Source organism: Hemitrygon akajei, chromosome 11, assembly GCF_048418815.1.
Source record: "Hemitrygon akajei chromosome 11, sHemAka1.3, whole genome shotgun sequence".
NCBI lineage: Eukaryota > Metazoa > Chordata > Chondrichthyes > Myliobatiformes > Dasyatidae > Hemitrygon > Hemitrygon akajei.
This window is the reverse complement of record NC_133134.1, coordinates 37,085,509-37,109,373: the sequence shown is the minus strand read 5'-3', so window position 1 is coordinate 37,109,373 and position 23,865 is coordinate 37,085,509. Positions and strand designations below refer to the sequence as shown.

The window sequence follows — 23,865 nt, the reverse complement described above, 5'->3', positions numbered from 1 at the left end:
ATTTTTATCATTACTTGCAGATGTTTCTGTAAGAACTAGTAATCAAATAGAATGTTGCATTTTGGTCAAACTAAAAGAAATAACAAGCATATTCTGTGTAATATTAAACACCAAAGGAAATCTTTGATTTGGCCTTTCATTCGGTTTCTTGATTGTCTCTGCAGTCTAGACATGTTGATCATTTTCTGTAAGGGAGATCTTTAATGTTGGTGTAATAACAATATGTGGACTGTTGACATGCACAATGTGGCAAGGATGCCTAAACCACTTTCAGACTGAGGCCACGGGAATGCTTTCATGATGAAAGGACCAACAAGACATTGTAATATACCTTAAATTTGACTTGTAATCGAGGAAGGAGTGTGGTGCAGGGAGGGGTTAAGGAGAGAATGGTTTCTGCCAGTTAATTTCTAGAGAACTGATAAGTTTGACTTTAGTTTTCTTGTGATATTGTCAATATTGTATTAGCAATGATGCCACTAAGTTTCCTCTATTTTCTCACACATCACCATATTTGGGTTTCTGACAGTATAACAGAGGAGGACGACGACAGCATCTGCTGCTACAACTTTGATACCAACCAAACAGAGACAGATGGTGAGTTGAGTTTGGTTCCAAATATCCTGATTAGTAAGGTACAGACTGTTAGTGTCAAACATTGTTAATGGATTGAAGGTGAAGAGAGCATACATGATCTACATGCTCTGAGGGATTCCACTTAAATAAAGGTTACGTAGCAGTTGTATAAATCTTCATATAGATCCTACGAAATGCTAAATTTACTTATGGTTACTGGATACCTGAAAAGGTATAAGGCCTTCAAAATAGCCCAGACCAATGCATAAAATCATCTTGTATTTCCTCAATTCCGAAAGATGATATAATGTAGTTACTTACTATAATTAAGGAAGATAATGATATAGATACAAGGAAATTAATTTGTCTTATAGTGAAGTCCGGAGCAGCCTCAAAATTAGAGCCAGGATATTGCGGTGATATGAAAAAAATATTTATTTATTGAGATACAGCGCAGAACAGGCCTTTTCAGCCCTTTGAACCGCATCACTTAGCAACCCCCGTATTTAACCCGAGCCTAATCATGGGACAATTTACAATGACAAATTAACCTGGTACAATACAACTGGTACGTCTCTGGACTGTGGGAGGAAGCTAGCACCTCTTAATAAAAAGTATTACAGTACTGTGGGATCCTCTCCCTCCAAAGCAGGTTTACTGGCAAGTTGGTTTATTATTGTCACGTGTACTGAGAGAATTAGTCGATAGTGAGGTCAGCTGAGAAGATCATCGGGGTCTCTCTTCCCGCCATCACAGGCATTTACACCACACGCTGCATCCGCAAAGCAAACAGCATTATGAAGGACCCCACGCACCCCTCATACAATCTCTTCTCCCTCCTACCGTCTGGGAAAAGGCTCCGAAGCATTTGGACTCTCACAACCAGACTATATAACAGTTTCTTCCCCTAAGCTATCAGACTCCTCAATACCCGAAGGCTGGACTGACACCTTGCCCTACTGTCCTGTTTATTATTTATTGTAATGCCTGCACTGTTTTTGTGCACTTTATGCAGTCCTGGGTAGGTCTGTAGTCTAGTGTAGCTTTCTCTGTGTTGTTTTTTTTATTACGTAGTTCAGTCTAGTTTTTGTACTGTGTCATGTAACACCATGGTCCTGAAAAACGTTGTCTCATTTTTACTATGCACTGTACCAGCAGTTATGGTCGAAATAACAATAAAAGTTGACTTGACTTGAGAATGTGGAAAAATTTTGTTTACATGCCATCCAAGCTGGTCATGCCATACATGGAAGAAAGCAGAAATCGACTGTAGTGTAGCAGCTACAGAGGAAAGTGCAGTTCAGGTGAACAGATACAGTACAAGAATCACAATAAGGTAGAATGGAGATCAAGAATTCAAATTTAGCAAATGAGAGGTCCTTTCAAGATTTTGATAACAGGGTAGAAGCTGTCCCTGACTCTGGGGGTACGTGAGTTCAAGAATTTATATGTTCTTCCCAAAGGGAGAGGGGAGAAGAGAGAATGATCTGGGTGGGAGAGGGCCCCTGATTATTTTGGCTGACTTCACGAAGCAATGGGAAATGTAGTTGGAGTCAGTGGAGTAACCAAATCACAAGCAAGAGAAAATCTGCAGATACTGTAAATCTGAGCAACACACACAAAATGCTGGATGAACTCAGCAGGCCGGGCAGCATCTATGGGAAAGAGTACAGTCGATGTTTTGAGCCAAAACCCTTCGATAATCCTGCTAAAATGTCAACTGTACTTTTTTCCATAGATGCTGCCTGGCCTGCTGAGTTCCTCCAGCATTTTGTATTTGTTGCCTGGAGTCAGTGGAGTCTCGATGACGCACTGGGTTGTGTTCACACTCCACTGCACTTTCATACAGTCTTGAGCAGAGCAGTTGTCATGCCAGGCTGTGACCCGTCCGGATAAAATGCTTTCTCTGGTGCATCTGTAAAAATTGATAAGAGTCAATTTCTTTAGTCTTCTAAACAAGTACAGGCATTGATGTGTTTTTTTTTGGCCATGGTACGATGTGGCTGGACCAGGATAAATTCTGGTGATATTTATACCTGGAAACCTGGAGCTCTCAGCCATCACCATCTCAGCACCATTGATACAGACAGGGGCGTGTACTCCATCCTGTTTCCTGAAGTCACTGACCAGCTCCTTTGTTTTGCAGACACCAAGGAAAAGGTTGCTGTCTTGATACCATGCCAATAGATTTTCTATCTCCTCCCTGTTCTCATTCCTGTTGTTTGAGATCCAGCCCAGTACAATGATACTGTCTGCAAACCTATAAATGGAGCAAATACTGGCCCTGCAATTGAGAGTGCATAGAGTGTACGGTAGAGAATCCGTGAACATGGCCTTCTGGGGTATAAGTGCTAAGGAGGTGGTGTTGTCACTTTACTGATTGTGGTCTATTGGTCAGGAGGTTAAAGATCTGAGAGGTTAAAACTGAGAATGATAAACCAGGGATAAGCATTGATAGAGTTAAAGTACAGATCAGCCATCATATAATTTAATGTGAAACAGGGTCTCAAGGTTAAATGACTCCTTCTGTACGTACATTCCAGTGATGCATTGGTGTCGGTTTTGGTTCGTTATTATCACATGTACAAGGTACTGTGAAAACTTACCTTGCATACAGTTCATATGGATCAGATCATGACATGGTGCATTGAGGCAGAATAAGATAAAACAGTAACAATGCAGCAGAGAATTTAAATTAAAAATAGTAGAACAATTATTTAATAGAAGTAATGAGTAGATCTGCAGGGAGCAGCTTGCAACGAGGTGCCATGCTCTGGGACCATCTTGAAAAGAAAAGTAATTTAAGAATATTTAAAGCAAGGAAATGAAACCTCAACTGATTCCAGTATCCCTGAAGATATGTGTGAGTAGCAATAGCAATCTTGAATAAATACAGGACTACTACGCCATGTCCTCAGGATCTTTTCATATGCTTCCAGTAACTAATTGGTCTATTGTTGTAAACCAGATGAATATCAGGAGAGGACCTCCCATGGACCACCATCTGTCCATTCATCATCATCTTCCTATCAGTCTGAAGCATTAGATGCATGTGATTTGGATCATGTCAACTCCATATTCAGAAAATTCTCCTTGGAAAGGTAAGGGTGAACAAATAATATATTTGCAGGAGTAATCTGAGCATATCTACATCACGCTGCAGTACTCGGGCATAAACATTTTTTCCATTTTCATTTTCTCCATTTATTTTCCTGATTAGCAAGAGCAGCAGCTCTGTTTACACTGTGCAATTGTTGGCAATATCTCCCAATTATTGGTCAATCTTTAATAGACTAATATATTCCCAACCAGATTTAGCTGGTGCAGTGCATCTTGCAGCATACATCATTAGTTAGAAATGTTTCCGCGTTTCTCAGTTCAAAAATCTTTCCACTATAATTTGCTGGAATTGCGTGATGATAATGGGATATTAAAGACAGCAAACCTTGATGAGCAATAGGCTGATGTGTCCATCTCCTCACCCAAACAGACTATGAAAGGAGCTCAAAGTTCAAAGTTAATTTCTTGTCAATGTACTTGTATGTCACCATATACTACCCTGAGATTCATTTTGTTGCGGGCAAGAAATTAATCTCAGAGAAGGGGTAGGCCTATCTCAGTGAAATAGTGTGAATTAGCATCAAATAAGGGACAGAAAGAGAAATAAAGAAAGAGAAAGAGAAAAACATCAGAGGTAAGAACAAAATTTAAAAATTACATTTTAAGAACGCATCTGACAATAATTTATTATCTGAAATCGGTGGAAATTTGTTGAACCTCTAAACTAGAGAGTTTGATTGACAGTTATTCATAATTATCTTTCCAGCAAGATCTAGTTCAATAATTCAGATCTCCCTTGTGTCTTGGTTGAGAACTGATTAAATTCACTAGAAATAACTTTCACCTTGTACAGTAGCGATAATATGTGATTGTGTATGATCATGAATCAGCAATTTTTAACCTCTTCCAAGTTTCTCTCAATTTTAACTTACATTGAGCTCACCATAAATATGAAGGGGAAGATGCAAAACAAATTGTTTTCACCCATTCTCTGCTATTGCACATTACCAATATCAGAGAAATTCTTCTAAGAAAGCTACAAATGTGATGTAATAAGGCAGGCTCATTTGGCAATACTTTTACTCTCTCCATGTCAAAATGATTAAGACTTTTGTATCATTTAAAGTGTTAGTGTATTATTGGAAATGCCATTATTCCAGTGAGACAGTAATCTTGCTAATTAGTCAGATGCCGGTATGGAAAATGTCAGGTAAGGTGTTCAATTGGCTACCAATCTGCATTGTCCATTCTTTGCCTTGAGGTAACTTTCCAGCTCCTGCCATCACTGCCATGATTTGTTATGTAAAACAGTAGAAGAGATGGAAATTTTATTTAATATTAATAAAAATAGATCGTGTTCTGTTTAGCAGTTCCCAGAAGTGATGATCTGAGAAATTTCAGATCTATGAACTACATTTGAAATAATCTAATAAGAATGAGTGATTGGTTATTTTCTCTTTTTCACAATATATCTCTGTAGACCTTTTCGTCCATCTGTGACCTCTGCCTCCCAGATCAGTAACCCTCTGAAACAAATGCTGCATGCAACGCTAGACGGTGACAAGTTGGTGTCAGAAATCTCTTTTGTTGGCGGAAATGAGAGAGGTCTTTTCATCCAGACTGTACAGCCAGCCTCCACGGCCGAGAAGGCAGGACTGAAGGAAGGGCACCAGATGATTTTGGTAGGAATCATTATGTTGAACAATTGGAGAAGAGGCGGGCTTTGAAACCTAGTGCTGCTAACACAGTCCAACAGTACTCTTGTGGCCGAAACAGAGACATGAGGAATTTATTAATGGAAATGCTAATTCACACCTGTGTCAGTATTTAGAACAATGATTGCTTTGGAAATGGAAAATATGACTGCATTTTGAAAACTATACAGATGACTGGATGTTCTTGAGTTCTCTGAGACTATAGGGAAATACTTATTCTCGTGCCGTTACATCTTTGCTGATGGATATATGATATTATTCATAATCCAGTACCAGATACCAATCTGTTCATAAACAACTGTAATTTGAAACCTACCATTTATATTACAAGCAAACTGTCAAAGCTGAGAGCTGGATAAAGTGGGCTCGAGCTATTTCAGCTAGAAAACACTTGAAACGAGCTGTGATCATCCTTTTTCTAAAACTAATCCAAATTCTCACCCACTTTTGGGAACTTCGAGGTGTCTGCCTGGCTCAGAGGTTTGCGCATTGTTCCTGTATGTCAGAGCATTGTGGAATGAACTACTTGAATAGCTACTCTGGACCGATTCTTCAACATGGTACTAAAGGAATTTTACAACACAAGAGGGTCAGTCTTTTGAGATTAAATCTACTTGGGTCCCTATATTTCTAAAGAACAGCAGGCGTTCTCAGAAATTTATGACCCATATTCATCCTTCAATATTGACCATCTCATTGCTACATTTACCTTGCTGAGTACAAATTCACTACCTGTATGTACCCACCTCACAACAGTGATCATACTTTTAAAGTGATTCATTATATGTGAAGTGCATTAGTTCATCCTGATGACACGAAGAACTTGTTGGGTAAATGGGAAGATGGCAAAGTCACTTTCATCCTGCAATGCTTTCACTGAAACAATGCTGGCTTTAATATCTCAACAATAATGACAACACTACATCGCCCAATAATCCTTTCAATCAAACACATTGGCAGAATTTTCCATTTCTTCCTCCCCTATTCCTATCTACATTCTCTTTAAATGCAACCATGTTATTCATTTAAAGTACTCTCTATTGTAGAAAGTTCTACGTTCTCACAATGTTGCAAACTGTAAGTTCTGTGAGACATATCTAAATTGAAGAGTATTTCTGTCCTTCTGACTACAGCTACTACTGCACCTGCCCAAAACCGTAACACATGTCCTTGAAGATGTCTCCTGATAGGTGAAGCCTTTCCTCCTGCTGTATTTGGCAACAAATACTTTGACAGCTGGCTAAACACACCTTCAATTTTACCAGTTGTCAAAACTTCACAAACATTGGAAAAAAATTCCAAAAAAAATTAAAATTATTCATCCTGATAATATTAAAAATGCAAATTGGAAGTAAAAATTTTAGACAATAAACACTTTAAAAAATTATATGCACTCTCTAATTGGAAAAAAAAAGTAAATTACTTCAAATGTATCTTTCTCCTTTAGAACTGTTCTTAAATGGAGTCACAGAACATGCGACTGGTCTCAATACGAGTAGTAGGAAACTGCAAAAGATTGTATTCTATGAAAAGTTCAAAGTTGGGTCTTAATTACGGTGGGAACTCCCAAAGAATATGGGACTTCCCAATTCATGTGATACATATTTCATTTGGCTTGTCAGTCTGGCCTTCCCCATAAAAAGGGATCTGCATTATTTTTCCAAGCACTGTGATTAAAGACATTTCTTCCAAAATTCAGATTGGAATTGGGAATTGCTGTATTTTAGTTAAGGTCCTAATTTTGGTCCACCTGCACCTTTGCGTAAATTGCTAAATACAATCTTTCAATTCTCTTTCACTCTTTTAAGTTTGAGTTTGTACTCTTAATTGTAGAGTTTATAATTAGTTGCCGTATGTTCATTCATACCCTTAAAATCCTGTGCATGCCAATGAGATTTATGACATTTTTCATTCCAAGTAAACACGTATATTTCAGAAAGATTGTTAATAGTATAAATATTTTATCTCTAGCTCACTTTATAATTATTAATTAGATGGGAATTAACTCTTAGCAAAGGTACTTTTATTGCTTAGGAATTTGCAAAGAGGCCTTAATTAATCTTGAAAGACAGGATTCAAAATAGGGTAGGTGATGTATCTCTTTTTCTAAGAGGTTGAAAGTCTTATCTGTGGAATTAAAACTCATTTTCCGTTCAATCCTTCTGCACAGTTTGCTAGTCCTGGGGAAAGCCCCTTTGAGAAATTAAGGCAACTCTACCTTAATATTTATTGCCATAGCAACAATAGATCACATTGCCTTTGCAAAGACCTGTCGATTTTCTTAAACATAATGATGGAAATGAATTGAGTTAGTTCCTCACAGATCTCTTTCTCTTGGGTTTACCTTTTGCAAGAAATACTGATAGAAATACTGATCCACAGCTATTGCAAGTTTAATGTTTAGTATCTTGTGAGGGAAAGTACAAACTGAGTATGGTTAAATAAAGATCCCAGTGTTCCCATCAGATGGCAGTTTTCATGTCTGGGGCTGTTTGTTACAGTTTGTTTTCCATAGTTAAGTTACCAGATTAGTACTTCAGAGGCCTGGACCAACAATCTAAATATTGGAGTTCAAATTCCATTGTACACTACTATGAAATTTAGATTCAGCGAATAATCTGGCATATGGAAAAGCAACATCAATTAACCTTAGCAATGATGACCTAAACATTTTATTAGATTCTTGTTAAATAGGATCTTGATTCACGAATGTCCTTCATGGAGGAATTCTGCCATTCTCTTCTGGACAGGGGTTCCCAACCTGGGGTCCACAGACCCCTCAGCCCATGGCATAATATGGTTGGGAACCCCTGCTCCAGATATTTCCCAGGTGGTTAATGCCAAAATGGCCGAGCATGCTGCTTTCTTGTGCCAATACTCTTATGAGCAGAGGAATAATTAAAGCCTTAAAGCCAAACAGATCATTAGGATAGACCGAGTCACAAAATTAAGTCCCTGCAAAGCTGTATCCAGCCTAGCTGGCAATGCAAAATCCTCTTTTAAAACATCTGGAGATAGGTCACAGCTTGGAGTAGTCCTTGAAGTCCTCTACATTGAAATCAGAGCCCATGCAGTCTCATTGGCATCAGGTTAAACAGGGTCAAAGAAACATAAAGTAATGAAATAAAAACAAAAAATGCTGGAACTATTCAGGATATCAGATCACATCTATGGGCAGGAAAACAGACAGTGTTTCAGGTTGAAGACCTCCTCCTGATTACTACATTTGTCCTCCTCAGCCAATGAACCTGTGCTCCTCCATGGGTTGGAAAAAGTCATGAAACTGGAAAGAGAACAAAATATTCCCTGGGTATTCAATCCAACAGAGGGTTGCTAACACTAGCAATAGCCAAGCTCCTCAAATCCTGAAGGACATCGATGCCAGACCGTAGAATCTTGTGTAAGTGTAGTGTAACTTGTGTAACTTTCAAGAAGCTTGTCACCTGACAAGCCAAACCATTTTGGTTGATTAGTACCACTCCTACCATCCTAAACATTCAATCCTGACATGTGGTGGTTGCCTGTGTATCACTGACCAGTTACTCAGCTAGTTAGCTTTGCTGGCACCTGTCAAACTCACAACCTCCATCACCAAAAAAGAAAGGGCAGTGAGCCATTTATAGGTTCCGCTCCAAATTGCACAAGTCTTTGAAATTCAGCAGAATGATCATCAGAGGATGCCAAAGTCTTCCAGGCTCAAACATTCCTCCTCCCCTGATAATTAGTTAATTATTTCCACCTGTGTCTCGTTTCAGTTACCAGTGGACCTGTGCCTTGTTTTCTCTATTTAAGCTCCCACCATGGTGTTTGTTTTGTTTTGCTCAGCCTTGAGTTTACCTGTCCTGGGTGTGGTGATGCCTGAATTCCCTGTAAGCCAATCTTGTAGTAAAGATTTTTTTTTTGTTCAACTCCATCCTCATCTTTGGTCTTCTCTGCGCTCGAGTTTACCTGGTCTATGCCTCACCTGGTGGTCCATGGGTTAATGAAAACTGAACTTTGCCATAACTTCTTCAGTTCAACCCAGCCAGGCAACCACCCCTTGTTACAGTCCTGCCTTGGTTCTAAATTCTGGAGCTCCTTCCTTAAGAGCACCCGGGTTGTACATTTACCACAAGGACAGCAGCAATTCAACACCGTCATCTTCTCCAGGCATTGATGAATAAATACTAGCTTTGGTAGGGCCAGATCCAAAGTGGGAAATAAATGGATTATAACTAAGTATGACAGCCCTAAGTAATTATAATCTTGCTCTGTCTTAAGTGTGACCCAAGTTTTGGTCATTTTGGTTACAGTTGTATTCTTAAATCATGATTCATAGTCTTTATTCTGCCTGACCACAGTAATAAACTAACAAACAACTTCCGTGCTCACGGGTGCATCATTTTAGTTATTAGATCAGCTAATGTAAACTTGCTTGTATTGCAGTATAAAGAATTGCAAAGTTATCTGATTGAGGTGCTTAAAACATTAGCATTGTTCAAATGAGATATTTATGGAGAAATAATTCCAAAGGCATTATTGTGCAGTGCGGGCTGATGCTTCTTTTTGTTTATGGGATATTGTTTTAAAATTTGTTAGCCTCTGAATTGGCCGTGGTTGTGTTATTTTCTTGTGGGGAAAACACCCCGGAAAAGGCTGCGGATTAGAACAGTATTTAGTGAGGTTGGAACAAAAGTCAGCTGCCAGCAACTACAGTAGGGTTGGGAAATAGCAAGCAGCTGTAGATGGGCACGTAGGGAGAGGGCAGATTATAGCATAGACTATGTGGGTTACTTGAGGAAATGAAAGATAAGTAAGAGACCTTGCAGAGTTGGGGTTACAGCTGTGGCCTTGGTCCTACTCAGGAAAGTCATCTCAGATCTATATTGAAGCATGCTTCACAGACAAAGTGAAAACCTGCTTATTTTGCTCAATGCAGGTATTACAGAAAGTTATGGAAACAGTAGCTAAGCATCTGTGCTGCTGAAAATGTGGAAAGTCCACCATACATTAAACCGTTAGAGGTTCGGGGGAATTGGAGTGAAAATCATTCACCAATTGTGTCCTTAGCAATCAGAAAGATCTGTGGAGGATAACATTAAAAACAAATTGTGTTGGAAGAAAGCAGCCAGTGACATACTGTTCATGTGTGACTGTATGAGAACACAGAATCCAGAATTGGGAGGAATGATACTCAGTGACTTTCAATGCTCAATGCTGCGTGGTGGAAGTAGACCTTCAAAATGAAAATCCCAGATTTTGTACAATTCATTTAAACTCATCAACATTTTCCATAATGTTACATTTTTCATGAAAATTGAATCATGTAGCAAATGAAAACATAGCACTACCCAATATACAGTATTTTCTTGACAACTGTACTTTTGTTAAATTTGCAAGAGTGTTACTCTAGTGTGGCCTCATTGAGATCTTTCTCGTTAAAGCTAGAAGGATGCATCAGGGGAGAAATTCAAACTGTTGCACTGGAGACCTCTACGAAAGAAGAAGCCCATTGGACATTACAACGTTGCAACGGACCAGTGACACTGCACTTTAAATCAAACTTTGAGGGTAAGCCTAAAGCAATTAGTTTAGTGTAATTAATGGATAAAGTATGTAAATCCAAAGGCCAAAAATGGAGTGAACATGCAGTCTCCTTATAACAATTAACCACAAAAATTTCCTTCCAAAGTAAAACCTAATTTCCATGAGAAGGGTCTGATGGAAAACTTTCACAATAGTGTAGTTGGGTATTCAAACTTAAGCTGGGGAAAAAACATTTATTACTGTTGCATCTCTATTGAAAGTGTTTCAATGCTGAATGCAATTTGGGAAATGCTGAAAGTCACCAATATGTCTCCAACTCAGTAAATCATTCGTGTAAACTGTTTTTTCTCAGAACTAGACCAAGATCATGAAATAAGTGTGAGAAATAACATGATGTAAACTACAATATTGCGCTATAAAGTGGGATGCAAGTTGAACCTTGCTTTCATCTTTCACTAAGATATCAAGAAATGAAACAGCAGTCTAGAAGGCATCTTCCATAAAATGAAGGGTCAAGAATGAGAGTATCCATTAGGGACATCACCGGGCCTTTTTATAGCTCGCTATATCCTCTTTCTAGTTTCTATTCGTCAGTAGAATTTTTTCCCCAAGTAGCAAGTTCTGCTCTTGTATTGTATGATTAAGGCAATAGAAGATTTCTAAACTCCTAGTGCATCCTTGGCAACCAGAAGGATATTTGGAGGATAATATGTAACTTCGATAAAAATATTGTATCTGAAAAAAGATGCCAGTAACATGTAAATGTGATTATATAAGAAAACAGAACCCCAGAGTCAGTATAACATTGGACATAAACTCACAGTATCTGTCGTCATGGCACTAGGTAGTCAATTTGATTCAGTTTTGAAAGGCTTGTTGTGCATGTTTCTTGCTGATCACCAGTTCCTTAATGGCGTGCTTGGAACCTAAGCAAAAGAAACAAAATGTTATTCGTGAGTATTTCAAAAATGCTGCAGAAAGTTTCGTCTGTTTACTCAAGCATGGATACAATTTTAAATTTAACCTGTAAACCACAATAGATGAAGTTTTAGTTATAGGCTGAGGTGTGAAACTCCTTATTAAAGCCTATGTATTGAATTTGATAACGTACACTGAAGCATGAAAATCTTTTTCAGAGGTGAATTGTGGTCATGCTTTGTGTGGAGAAAAGACATTTGACAAATCAAAAACAGCAGCAGACACCAAATTCATAACATTCATTTTGGGCTTTGAGAGGGTTAATTATATGATTTCCAATTGGAGGTTGCTGTAATGAGAGTATTCCTTTGAAATCCAAAGGAATTACTTTGTATTTCAGTTGCTTTCTCTTTAATGATACCAAAATGAACTATTTAAATTGTAGTTTCGGAGGAAATCTTCAGAATTCTCTAGTTCTGAGGTGGTGATGGAAGTAAAACTGTTTCTTGAATTTAATTGACTACCTGAATTGATTTGCAATAAAGTTGAAGATGGGTGCAACAGCACAAAACATTGACCCATCACACTTGCAATTTATCACATGAAGATGTTAATCATATTTTACCTGTACTGGAAGGGAAGGAAGCCAAATGCAATACTAAATGGGAAGAACATTGAAAGGAGTTGATGGGACGCCATTCCGTAGTCCCCTTGCATGTACCACAATAGCTGGTTCGTTCCTTATTGGTGCTGTGAAGTACTGATAAGTGGGACACATCAGGCATTTAGGCTGGGCATCAATGTGACAGTGGAAACAATTAAAATATCAGTGGAGCAATCACCAGGAACAAACAACAATATTGGACTTTGTGAGGTTTAGATGATATCAGGTGTAAGGCACTTGGTCATAGTGATTCTGATCAGTTGGAAGCTGACAAAAAAATTTGTGCTTGATTCTGAAGGGTACAAGAGCCTGCAAAAGGATCTGGAAGATGGTTCCATCATGTCTGGTGATTCTTTCTACGTTCGAGTCAATCTAAGTATCTCTGGACAGACAGACAGCTGCTCGATGTGCGTGAAATGTGATGAGATTATTCATGTTTTAGACACCATGCACCAGGGCAAATGCGAATGGCTGTGTGCTCGAGTCGATCTGTTCACTGACAAAGACCTAGAAAAAGGCACTATTCCTAGTTACTGCAGGTAATTATGGCTTGATTCGATGCATCTGATTTACAATGATATTTGAAATGTCATGATTACTGAGATATTCTTGGCCAGACAGTTAAGTCAATGTCTTGAACTGTGTAACCTGAGGACAGAATAGCTGAAGTGGACTCAGGTCAAGTGAAATCCACAGAATGTGAATGGTTGAAACCAATAAGTACCCTTTCTTGCACAAGAGTAAATCAGCTAGTGTTGATTCAATTGGATGCAATTTGGATATTAAGATAATAATAGATACATAATGATAATAAGACATTGTCTTTGATACATGTTAAACTTATGAGATAAACAATGACTGAGATATGAGATTCCCATGGTTCTTCATGAAAAGCTCTTAACTGAAGGTAATGAGACTTGCTCAATTTTCAAGCAGCTATGTGAAGAAGTTGGTCATCTTTGGTCATTATAGATCTCGCTCCTGCAACATTCCTACCCTGTTAAACGGCCACTGAAGTGTAAAAGGGATTAAGTGATGTTAATGTCATAAAACAATGTGGTTCCATGGATGTTTGCTCATGTTGATGATTCAACTGGTGAATGCTTTGCAGATTGTAGACGTGATCCTTAAGGAGCTAAACTGTTGAACATGTCATCCTTGGCCTGCTTGTGGACCTTGTGTTGAGCAACAGCATGGCTAAGTGTACAAAAGCAGTACATCGTACAAGCTAAAATTTGTACCAGTCACACAACATTGAAAGGGCCCCCCTTTGCCGATGGGTGATTAATGGAACTGTTGAACCAGTGGAAGTACCTGATGCCAAATATGTATCTTACAATCCTTTCAGGGACACTTGCCAGCTAATCTGCATACAGTAATCTGAGGGTTAAGTGTTGCTAATGTCACTAGGACAGCTTCGCAGCAAGGAATTGGGCATGGTGAGTGCCTTGGGAGCCCTAAAATGGCACCTCCTGTACAAAAATAACTGTGCAGGCTGTTAAGTTTAGATATGAGTGCCAAATTAACAAGGAAACAATGGAGTTAGGTGTGAGTCTTCACTGATAATAAGTGAATGACAGGGCTGTGGTGAATTAATTGGAATCTGAGGCTAGTGGTGTAATTGTGGCGCTCTACATTGTGTTTACTGATCTTGAGAGATTATTGTCAATGAACAGCATGGTTAGCACTGGCTAGATCAAGAATCTTTGCATGCTGACCTGGCAGCACTGAGCTGGCCACTTGCCTGCATTACAATCAATAGATGCTCTCTATCAGACTTCGGATGCTCCAGACTGTAGCTCTTCCATACTCTTCCATGCCTTGAGATCTTTTAGGCCAGGGAATGGTACAACCTCAATGTACCATTGCATCCCAAAGGGCTGGACTGTAATATTAGTCTAAAACAGTATGCTTAAGTATTTTGAGTAGGGTCTGAACATCTGATCTTTGAAGTTAGTGTTATTCCTGAGTGAAGATTAACACTTCAAAGTAATCCTTTTCATTTTCCCCTGGAAATAGCATATAATAAAAATGAAAGGTGTACGGTGCCTTGAAAAAGTATTCAGCCCCCACAACTAGTTTCACATTTCACTGTCTCATTTTCTAAATTTAAAATATATTGAAGTAGGATTTTTGAGCTTATCTGCAAAACATAGTGCATCATGTCAAATCAAAAGGAAAAGCCTGTGAAGAGTCTATTCAATATTAAAAGCTAAAATTGTGAAGCTGAATGCCTATTCATCCACTTCGTAATTACTAATTTTCCTCAAGTGTGATACTGTGTATTACCTTACCAACTCACCTGGTTTGTTGCTGTAGAAAATTGGAGGATTGCCTGTTTTCAATGAATTCATAAGAATAAGTACCCCCCCCCCACACCCCCCGTAAGGCCCAACAGTATGGTAGATGTTCAACAGACCAAACCAAATTTAAGACAAAAGAGCATTCAAAGCAAGTCAGGGAAATGATAACAGAGAAGCACAAATCTGGGAAAGGGTACAAGATAATCTCAAATATATCGAACGTACCTTGGAGCGCAGTGCAGTCCATTGTGAAAAAGTGGGAAAAAGTATGAAATAACAGCCATACTGCCTAGGTCAGGCTTTCCTTCTAAGCATAGTTGCCGGAGAAGAATGGCGCTTTTAAGAGAGGTTGTGTAATGCCGACAGTCACTCTGAGTGAACTCCAAAACACAATGGCTATGACTGGAGATTACGGCACAGTCTCTAAGGCCTTGCACAAAAAGAGTATTTATGGAAGAGTAGCAAAGAAGAAGCCCTATTTACTAAAAAAAAAGCATATGCTTGTCCTTAAAGACTTTGATAAAAGTCACCTAGAAGATACTGTAAAGATCTGGAAGAAGGATTTGTAGTCAGTTAAAGGGAAACTTCTTTGGCCTCAACACTAAGTGGTATATATGGCATAAATCTAATAGTGTGCATCAACCAGGTAACATCATTCCTACTGTAAAGTATGGTCAAGGTAGCATCAAGCTTTGGGGATTCTTTTCAGCAGCAGCGACTGGAAAAATGATCAGGATTGATGGGAGGATGAATGCAGAGAGATCCTGGATAAAAACCTGCTAGCATCTGTGACAAAGTTTAAACTGGGGAGGAAGTTCAACACTCCAAGAGCAAACATGGAGTGGCTTCAAATGAAGAAAACTGATGTTCCTTGAGTGGCCCAGTCAGAGTTCTGACTTTAACCCAATCAAACAGCCCTAGAAAGACCTCAAGTCTGCTGTCCTCCGTCACTTCCCACCTAACCTGGCACAGCTTGAGCGATTTTGCTAAGAGGAATGGGCAAATCTTGTTCCATCACATTGTACAAAGCTAAGAGACTTATCCAGAAAGACTACTGGCTGTAAGGGTTGTGACCGGTGGTTCAACTAAGGACTGAGCAAAGAGGGTTGAATACTTCTGAACTGCTGCCATTTCAGTCTTTGAATTTTAATTTTTTCATGCTTTACAATTTTCCCTGTTTATTTGGGCCCTACTGTAAAAAGAAAAGGAGCATGTGATTCACAAATAAAAGTTTTCAGTTAAATTGATCAAAATCCTTGTTCCCTCATTTATGTGAATAAAGGGCTGGAGAATGAATATTTTTACAGGGCACCATATATTAAGATACAATTGTAAATGAAAATTCTTCAGAGTTCATTTTTTTAAAATGTTTTAGAAGCCAGATGGTCCTAAGATGCCAATTTAATTCCCCTTTAAGCTGGAAGAAATCAATCTGCCAATGTTTGCTATATGCATGATACATCATCTGGGTAAGGACCGTCGATAAAGAGCACTGAATCGGCCAATCAGAACACATTGGGTAATCAAAACAGCAGTCCATTTAAAATGGTTTAAACACAGCTCAGTTGTTGCGTCCTATGGGGGTAGATTAGAAGGAGGCACCATTATAGTCCTGCCGTAGAGTAGGAGACCATTTGGCTCACAAATGCCTGTGCTAGCCCTTTGTAAAAGTGTCATGTTTCTTCCCTTACTCTCTTCTCTTTCCCTGGAGCACTTCAGCATTTTTTCAGATGCATCCACTTTTGAAAGTTACGATTGGACACATAATTGGTGACTGTCAAGAAAATATAATTATCCATAAAGCAAATGAAACCCACACAGAAATAGTTATCTCTCAAAGGTACTGAATATAATTATTGCCTTGTTTAAAAGGTGCTTGTGCATTTAAAAAGGAAGGTAGTGCCACCCAGAGGATAAATAAAGCAGTTCAAATCTGACTTTAATGCTATGTCAAATATTTCCTTACTATTGCCATTTATCTTCAGAATTCTTGAAGTACAACAAAAATAGTCTGTGCACACAGAAAATGGCCTGCTTCATAGCGAATGAATGATTATTTAGGCTTGAGAGCTTTTTATTAATCAATACTAGTTAATAGGATTTCTGACAAGAAAGTGAGATAAACGTTGAGGTTGAATCCCTCTGCTGCTTGGATCTTAGCCTATGTTTTGCTGAGAATATAGTGGGTTGTAGATATATGTATGCTGGATATGGTAGGAAAAATATTCTACTTCATTTTAATTCTGAATTATTACTTTTGAACCTTTTCTTGAAAGCCAAGGGGCATAAAAAAGGCCAAGCCCAACTCACTCAAGTGGTTGGTGGAAGCCTTGCCTCTGAGATGGGAGACTTTGGGGGCAACATGACTTCAGATCAGTTCAGAGCTATGCTATTGATTCAAGCAGACCCTCACCTTCCATTACTAAGCAACTGTTGTGCTGTTGGAAGGGCCGTCCTTTGGATTAGATGTGAAACCAAATTCCCAACTGTTTTATTAGGAGGATCTGAGAGATCCCTTGGCAGTTTGTTTACAAAGAGCAGAGAAATTATCATCAATGCCCTGATCAATATCTATCCCTGAATCAATATCACTAAAACAGCCAAATAAATAATTATTGTGTTGTTGATTGCGGGAACTAGTACTGTGCACATTGATGGTCACTACTCTCCATACATTGACAGCTAAATTTCAAAAGTTTCAAAAGATACTGAAGATGCTTGAAACCTGAAATAAATGTAGAAAATGTTAGAAGTGCTCAGTGGGATGCAAAATATTTCTGGAAAAATTAAAGAACTGATGACCCTTCATCAGAATGCTTCAATTCAGTTTGATTGACTTGATACATTGACTAACCAGAGGTACATAATAAAATAGGCCAAAGTCAGCAGGGTTTCCTTAAGAAGAAACCTTGCTTGACGGATCTGTCGGAATTCTTGAGGAAATAATAGGCAGGATAGACAAAGGAGAGTCAGTGGATGTTGTTTACTTGGATTTTCAGAAGGGCTTTGTCAAGATGGCATAATGAGGCTGCAAAAAGAAGATAAGAGTCCACAGTGTTATAGGAAAGATACTAACGTAGAGAGAAAATTGACTAACTGGCAGAAGACAAAGAGTGGGAGTAAACAGGGCCCTTTCTGGTTAGCTGCTAATGACTATTGGTGCTCTTCAAGGGTCAGTGTTGAGTCCGCTACTTCCTGTCTAACATGATAATGACTTGTATGACTGTGGTGAACTACATATACCTGTCTGGACACGCCCCCTGATGACTGCTCCTGTGGCTCCTCCCACAGACCCTTGTATAAAGGTGATGGAGGTCTGAGCCCGGCTTCTCAGTCTCCAGGATGTAGTATGGTGGTCACTCACTGCTCGTTCCTTCTTCCAGTCAATAAAAGCCGATATCTCGCTTTTACGTCTCAGAGAGAGTTATTGATGGTGCATCAATGACCGAAGTGATGGCTTACATTTTGCAGTTGATACAAAGATAGATGGAATGGCAGGCACTGTTGTGGAAACAGGAAATCTGCACTATGGTTTTGTTCATATTAGAAGAATGGGCACAAGAAACAGTGTGGTTAAGTGTTTGGTCATACACACTGGTAGAAGGAATAAAGGTGTAGAATATTTTCTAAGCAGAGAGTGTATTCAGAAATTGAAAGTGCAGAGGGACATTGGGGTCCTAGGGCAGGATTCCCTAAATGTTAACTTGCAGGTTGAGTCAATAGAAAGGAAAGCAAATAGAATATTAATATTAGTTTCGAGAGGATTAGGATATAAAAGCAAGGATGTAATGCTGAGGTTTTACAAAGCACATTTGGAGTATCGTGAACAGTTTTGGGCCCTATATCTAGGAAAGGATCTGCTGGCATTGGAGAGAGTCTAGCGTAGGTTTAGGAGAAAGATCCCAGGAATGAAAGGGTTAACATACAGTATGAAGTGTGTTTGATGGCTCTGGGCCTATACTTGCTGGAGTTTATAAGAACGAGAGGGAGGGTATCTCATTGCAACCTACTGAATATTGAAATGCCTAGATCAGAGTAGACGTGGAGCAGGTATTTTCAATAGTGCAAGAGTCTAGGGACACAACCTTAGAATAGAAGACGTCCCTTTAGAACAGAGATGAGGAAAAAATTATTTTGCCAGAGGGGGATGAAGCTGTGGAAATCATTGCCACAGGCAACTGTTGAAGCCACGTCACTGGGTCTTGCAGCCTTTTCTTTTCTCCATGGTTCTCTGCATTTTGCTGTATTTTTCCAGTATTTTCTGTTTTTATTTTGAAGGTACTTACTGGCTGTAAAGCACTTGAAAAACAATTGAGAGGCACTTTATAAAAATCTTTCATCTTTTTTTCTAAAATATTCTTTCAGGAGGTATTCCAAGTGACCCTGCTCCAGGTAGTTAGTTGCATGCTTCTATTTCCCTTTGTATCAGTGTCAGTCTACGCTGAGTGAAAACATTTTGACTTCTAATCTGGTCAGTTGTGCATTTTCGTCCTGTTCTGGAGCCTTGAGCATGTATTCTAGACTAAACATCACAGTATTTTTATCTCAGAGGTGCTGTCTAAATGGAGTGTAGCTGGCAATTCCAAACCAACCAACTGGGGGTAGTAATCCTTGCGTAATGCGCCATCTGACCAATCCAGTAATAATGATCCTCGAAGTCAATTGAATGTATTCAATCCTTTATTAGTAAGACATACAATCTTGAAGCAATATAACTTATGAAGCTAAACTAGCGATATTAAATGTACCTAATCAAAGTTAAGTAGTTTAGCACTGTCAAATGTAATTAAGCGAAGTTAAGTAGTTAACAAAAGATATGATATCCGTCAGTCCCCAGCTCTAAAGCTGCCCAGAATAAGGCATGAATATGTAACTTATTCCCTTTGCTTTTACCATGCCCCCGCCCACGTGACTAACTACCATAATAAAAGAAATAAACACAAACACAGAACACAATGCGATAGAAAACAGAAGCATGGCTCTTACATGGAGTATTAAACCAATGTGGAGTTCATTTTATCTGAAAATATTCTTTGTCCCTGCTCAAGGAAAAGCGATCTTTGATGTTAATGCAATTCTTTATCTATAATCAAGCTTTCTCGAAACAGGTTATATGTGCATTATCTGAAATCGGATTGAGGGACCTCGCAGTGTGTAATCAACTGCAGCATTCCACAGATTACAGTAGTGACTAAACCTGAAATGCATCTTTGAGTGGAACTGCTTGGAATATTCTGGGACCAGGACACTATATAAACATGTGTTCTTTATTTCCTATTTTGTGCTTATCAAGAGCAAGCTTCCTCACCAATATTTCCATGCACCAGAGAAGCACAAATGAATAGTACATTTCCAGTGCTATCAGAGTTTATTGTACTTAAGAAAGATGAATTGGGATGAAGTATGGATAGGTCCCAGTACCTTCCCTTTCTGGTGCATTGTTAGTAGACACCATGAGCTGCAGTGGGGTTGACTGTCTCACACTGCGGCAATCCGTAGATGAAGCCAGAATTATAAAGCAACCCAGAGTGGATGTTCTGCAGCACAGCAGTTCTCAAACTTTTTCTGTTCATGGCCCATTTATGACTTTCATTTACCTCTGTGGCCCCCACCCTCCAAAGTCTCCACTGTACTAATCATTTTAATATTCAGTCAATATTTATGTTGTAAAAGGCTATAGGTATTATTTTATGTTAAGTATAATGTTTCAAGTGTATATGAAAAGAAAACAATTTCAAAGTGCTGAATAGGATATGTTATTTATAATAGATATAATATTCTTCCAACCAGTAACAGAAAAAAACTCAATATTGTTACTTTGGGGATTTAGTGAGATCCTTGTAACTGATGAAACCTAGCGACTCTTTGAATATCTGGTTGCAACTCGGTTAAAGATAACCAAATATCACTTCTTTTCACAACATAAAGATGATTACGAGCTTTTTGATAGCAGGTGAAGAGTTTGACCTAAACCACATTCAACTCGATAAAGAGGTGGGAAATTCAATTTAAAACAGCTTTGCTTTTTCCCAGAGCTGTAGAAATTTATTTTGAATATCACCAATTATCCAGAAATTTTGTTTCCTGTGCTTGAATTTTTGTTTTGAGCTGTTATGTCACTCTGCAGCTCAATAAGACATTGTTCCAATGGGGTGTTAACATCATTCACATTCACCCCAAATGGATCCACCACCCAATCCAGAAGATGTATCTCCAGCAGGTCTCTGACTGAAATTCCATATTAGTTGAACAGTTGTTTCAATTGATCAAGATGCACAATCAGATCATCATCTTGCAATTCTATTTTAAGAGTGGCCAGTGAAGGTAATTGTATGGGCATAGGCATCCGTTAGTCTTGTGAGACCATGGATTTGCGCCTTGGAAGGTTTCCAGGGCGCAGGCCTGGGCAGGGTTGTATGGGAGACCGGCAGTTGCCCAAGCTGCAAGCCTTCCCCTCTCCACGCCATCGATGTTGTCCAAGGGAAGGGCACTAGGATCCAAGCAGCTTGGCACCAGTGTCGTCACAGAGCAATGTGTTGTTAAGTGCCTTGCTCAAGGACACAAACACAATGCCTCAGCTGAGGCTCGAACCAGTGACCTTCAGATCACTAGACCGATGCCTTATCCTCTAGGCCACGCGCCAACACAAGGTAATTGTATAAACCTGTGACTTCTAATATTGCCAATATTGCTGCTGAAAAGTTTGAGTTTCCCAAGGAAAGTGGCAATAGACTCATTGCACGATATGCCGCAGTAGACATAGGTAATCAGATATATAAAACAAATTTTAAAAAATAACCGCAAGCACACGCGCAGAGTAACAACAATACAATTGTGTGAGTAGGCTCTCCAGAGCATTCGTAAGTGCTGAATAATTATAAGTATAATCTCATGCGAGTAAGTATCAGTATTGGTTATAAATCTAAAAATAAAACTAGCCTTTTAGGCAGTATTTTTAAGTATTTTAGGCAAATATTTTAAATGCTATTATATATGCAAATTCTAATTGGCAATAAAGGGCATGCAGTCACCAAGAAAAGTGAATTGAACTTTCTTTCAAAATATAATGTATCAAGGATTTAATGGGAGTTACAGTGGTAGATAATGATGCAGTGGAGACTTAAAGCATTCTTGCCTCTCTGCAGTTTAGCTGTTTCTAGCAGATGACCCCACTGCAGTAACTGCAGCCTTCATGTTACATTTTATAAATATTATCCCATGCACATATCTGCGGAAGGCAAAGAGAACCAGTCTCCTGCCGCATACTCGCTGGTTCACCTTGCTGCAGACAGCCCCACCCAATCTGCAGTTTGTGATTTGGGATGGCTGTGGAGCGGATCTCAGCAGACCGCCCTGCAAGGTGTGAACGGTGAATTGTGCGTGGTCAAGCAAGAGTAGAGGTAACGATTGCTGTGGCAAACCCTCCTACCACACACACACACACACACACACTCATTCACTCACTCACTCATTCACTCATTCCACAGGCTAAGCTCTGTTGCTGCTACCTTATTTGCATCATCTAGCATATTTTCCCTTTCATTTCATTAAGGGTTCCTATGAAATCTGGCATGGCCCCCTGGGAGAAGGGTGCACATGCCCTACACTGCTATAATGTACAAACTTTTCCAGGCCTCTTTGTCAAAACTGAGCTTTCGATATCTGTCCTCTCATGTGAAGCAGATGCACACATCCCCACCTGTGACTGATATTTGGACAAAGATTAATATTTTGTTCCAGTTGCTAATGCTAGCAGCAGAACTGGCATGCCTGCAAGATGAAGAAATCTGTTTTATATTTATGGCAACATTTTTCTTGGCACTAGTGGCCATTTCTCATCATGCAGCACATTCAGACAATTTTTGGAGCAGAATAAATGAAATAAACAGCACAGAAGAAAGCTGTCAAGACCATCATGTACCGTGCTAGTCTTTAAATGATCTTTTTAAATTGGTTTCACTGCCACTCCTCTATCCCAAAAGCACAGCAATTATATTTTTCTTTGTATTTATGCAATTATTCATATTTCCTTATTTTGGATATGACATTGTTGACAAGGGCAGCGTTTATTATCACCCTGAATACCCTGGATGAGTGGTGGTAATGTGACTTATTGAACTGCTGCTGTCCATTTAGTGAAGACGTTCCTAGAGTTCTGTTGGGAAGGGAATATCTGGGTTTAGGCCCAATAACAATAAAAAAAAAACACAAAAGAGTTCCATGTCAGGATGATGTACAACTTGGAGCACAACCTACAGATGGAGTGCTTTCATACACCTGCAGCCCATGTTCTTGCTGGTGAAGACCATGGGAGGTATTGTTGGTGTGGCTTAGACGAGTACCTGCAGTGCATTCCATTTTTGCAACACAGTGCAGCTACTGAGAGCAGACAAACGGGTTTCCATCCAGAAGGCCAGCTTGTCCTGGTTGATGTCGGTCTGCGTGAGCGTTGTTGGAGCTGCACTCACACACGTAGGAGACTGTTGCATCATTGCCCTGATCTGTGCAATGTAATTGATGTAAGGACTTAGACATATCAAGAGATAAATCACTTGCCACCGGGTATCCTGCATTTCTTCGTGCAAGTACAACACATAGTAACCGACACGAGGACATCTGCAGATGCTGGAAATTCAAACAACAACACACACAAAATGCTGGTGGAACACAGCAGGCCAGGCAGCATCTATAAGGAGAAGCGCTGTCGACGTTTCGGGCCCAGACCCTTCCAAATTCATTTTAGCCGATTCATTTTAGGAGGTGACTCCCAAAATGTTGAAAGCATGCTGTTTGGTAATGGTACCCTTGAATATCAAGGGTATGTGGTTAGACTACTTATTGTTGGGGATGGTTGTACACTACGACTTTTGAAAATTATTTTTGATTTTTCAACATAGAACAAAGAACAGTATAGGGCAGGAATAGGCTCCTTGGTCCATCATTTCTGTTCTGACCATAATGCCAACTTAAATTGCACATCTGTCTGCATGTGGTCTATATTCCTCTATTCCCTGTTTGTTATGTATAAGAATAAAGCTTGCCTTATAAATCTCTTTTAAACTCTCCCCCCCCGCCCCACCAATACTTTACTTTCTAGTATTTA

General features: G+C 39.2%; 1 protein-coding gene across 1 annotated transcript in view; it reads left to right on the top strand.

The window, feature by feature from the left end:
- The window catches only part of card11 (caspase recruitment domain family, member 11), a 302,244-nt gene that overhangs the window by 243,611 nt on the left and 34,768 nt on the right, over positions 1-23,865 (top strand). The window contains exons 13-17 of the mRNA XM_073060648.1: positions 530-597; positions 3,545-3,677; positions 5,117-5,318; positions 10,775-10,901; positions 12,758-12,998. Of these exons, the coding sequence (XP_072916749.1) occupies positions 530-597; positions 3,545-3,677; positions 5,117-5,318; positions 10,775-10,901; positions 12,758-12,998 (771 nt within the window). The remainder of the gene's footprint in view (positions 1-529; positions 598-3,544; positions 3,678-5,116; positions 5,319-10,774; positions 10,902-12,757; positions 12,999-23,865) is intronic.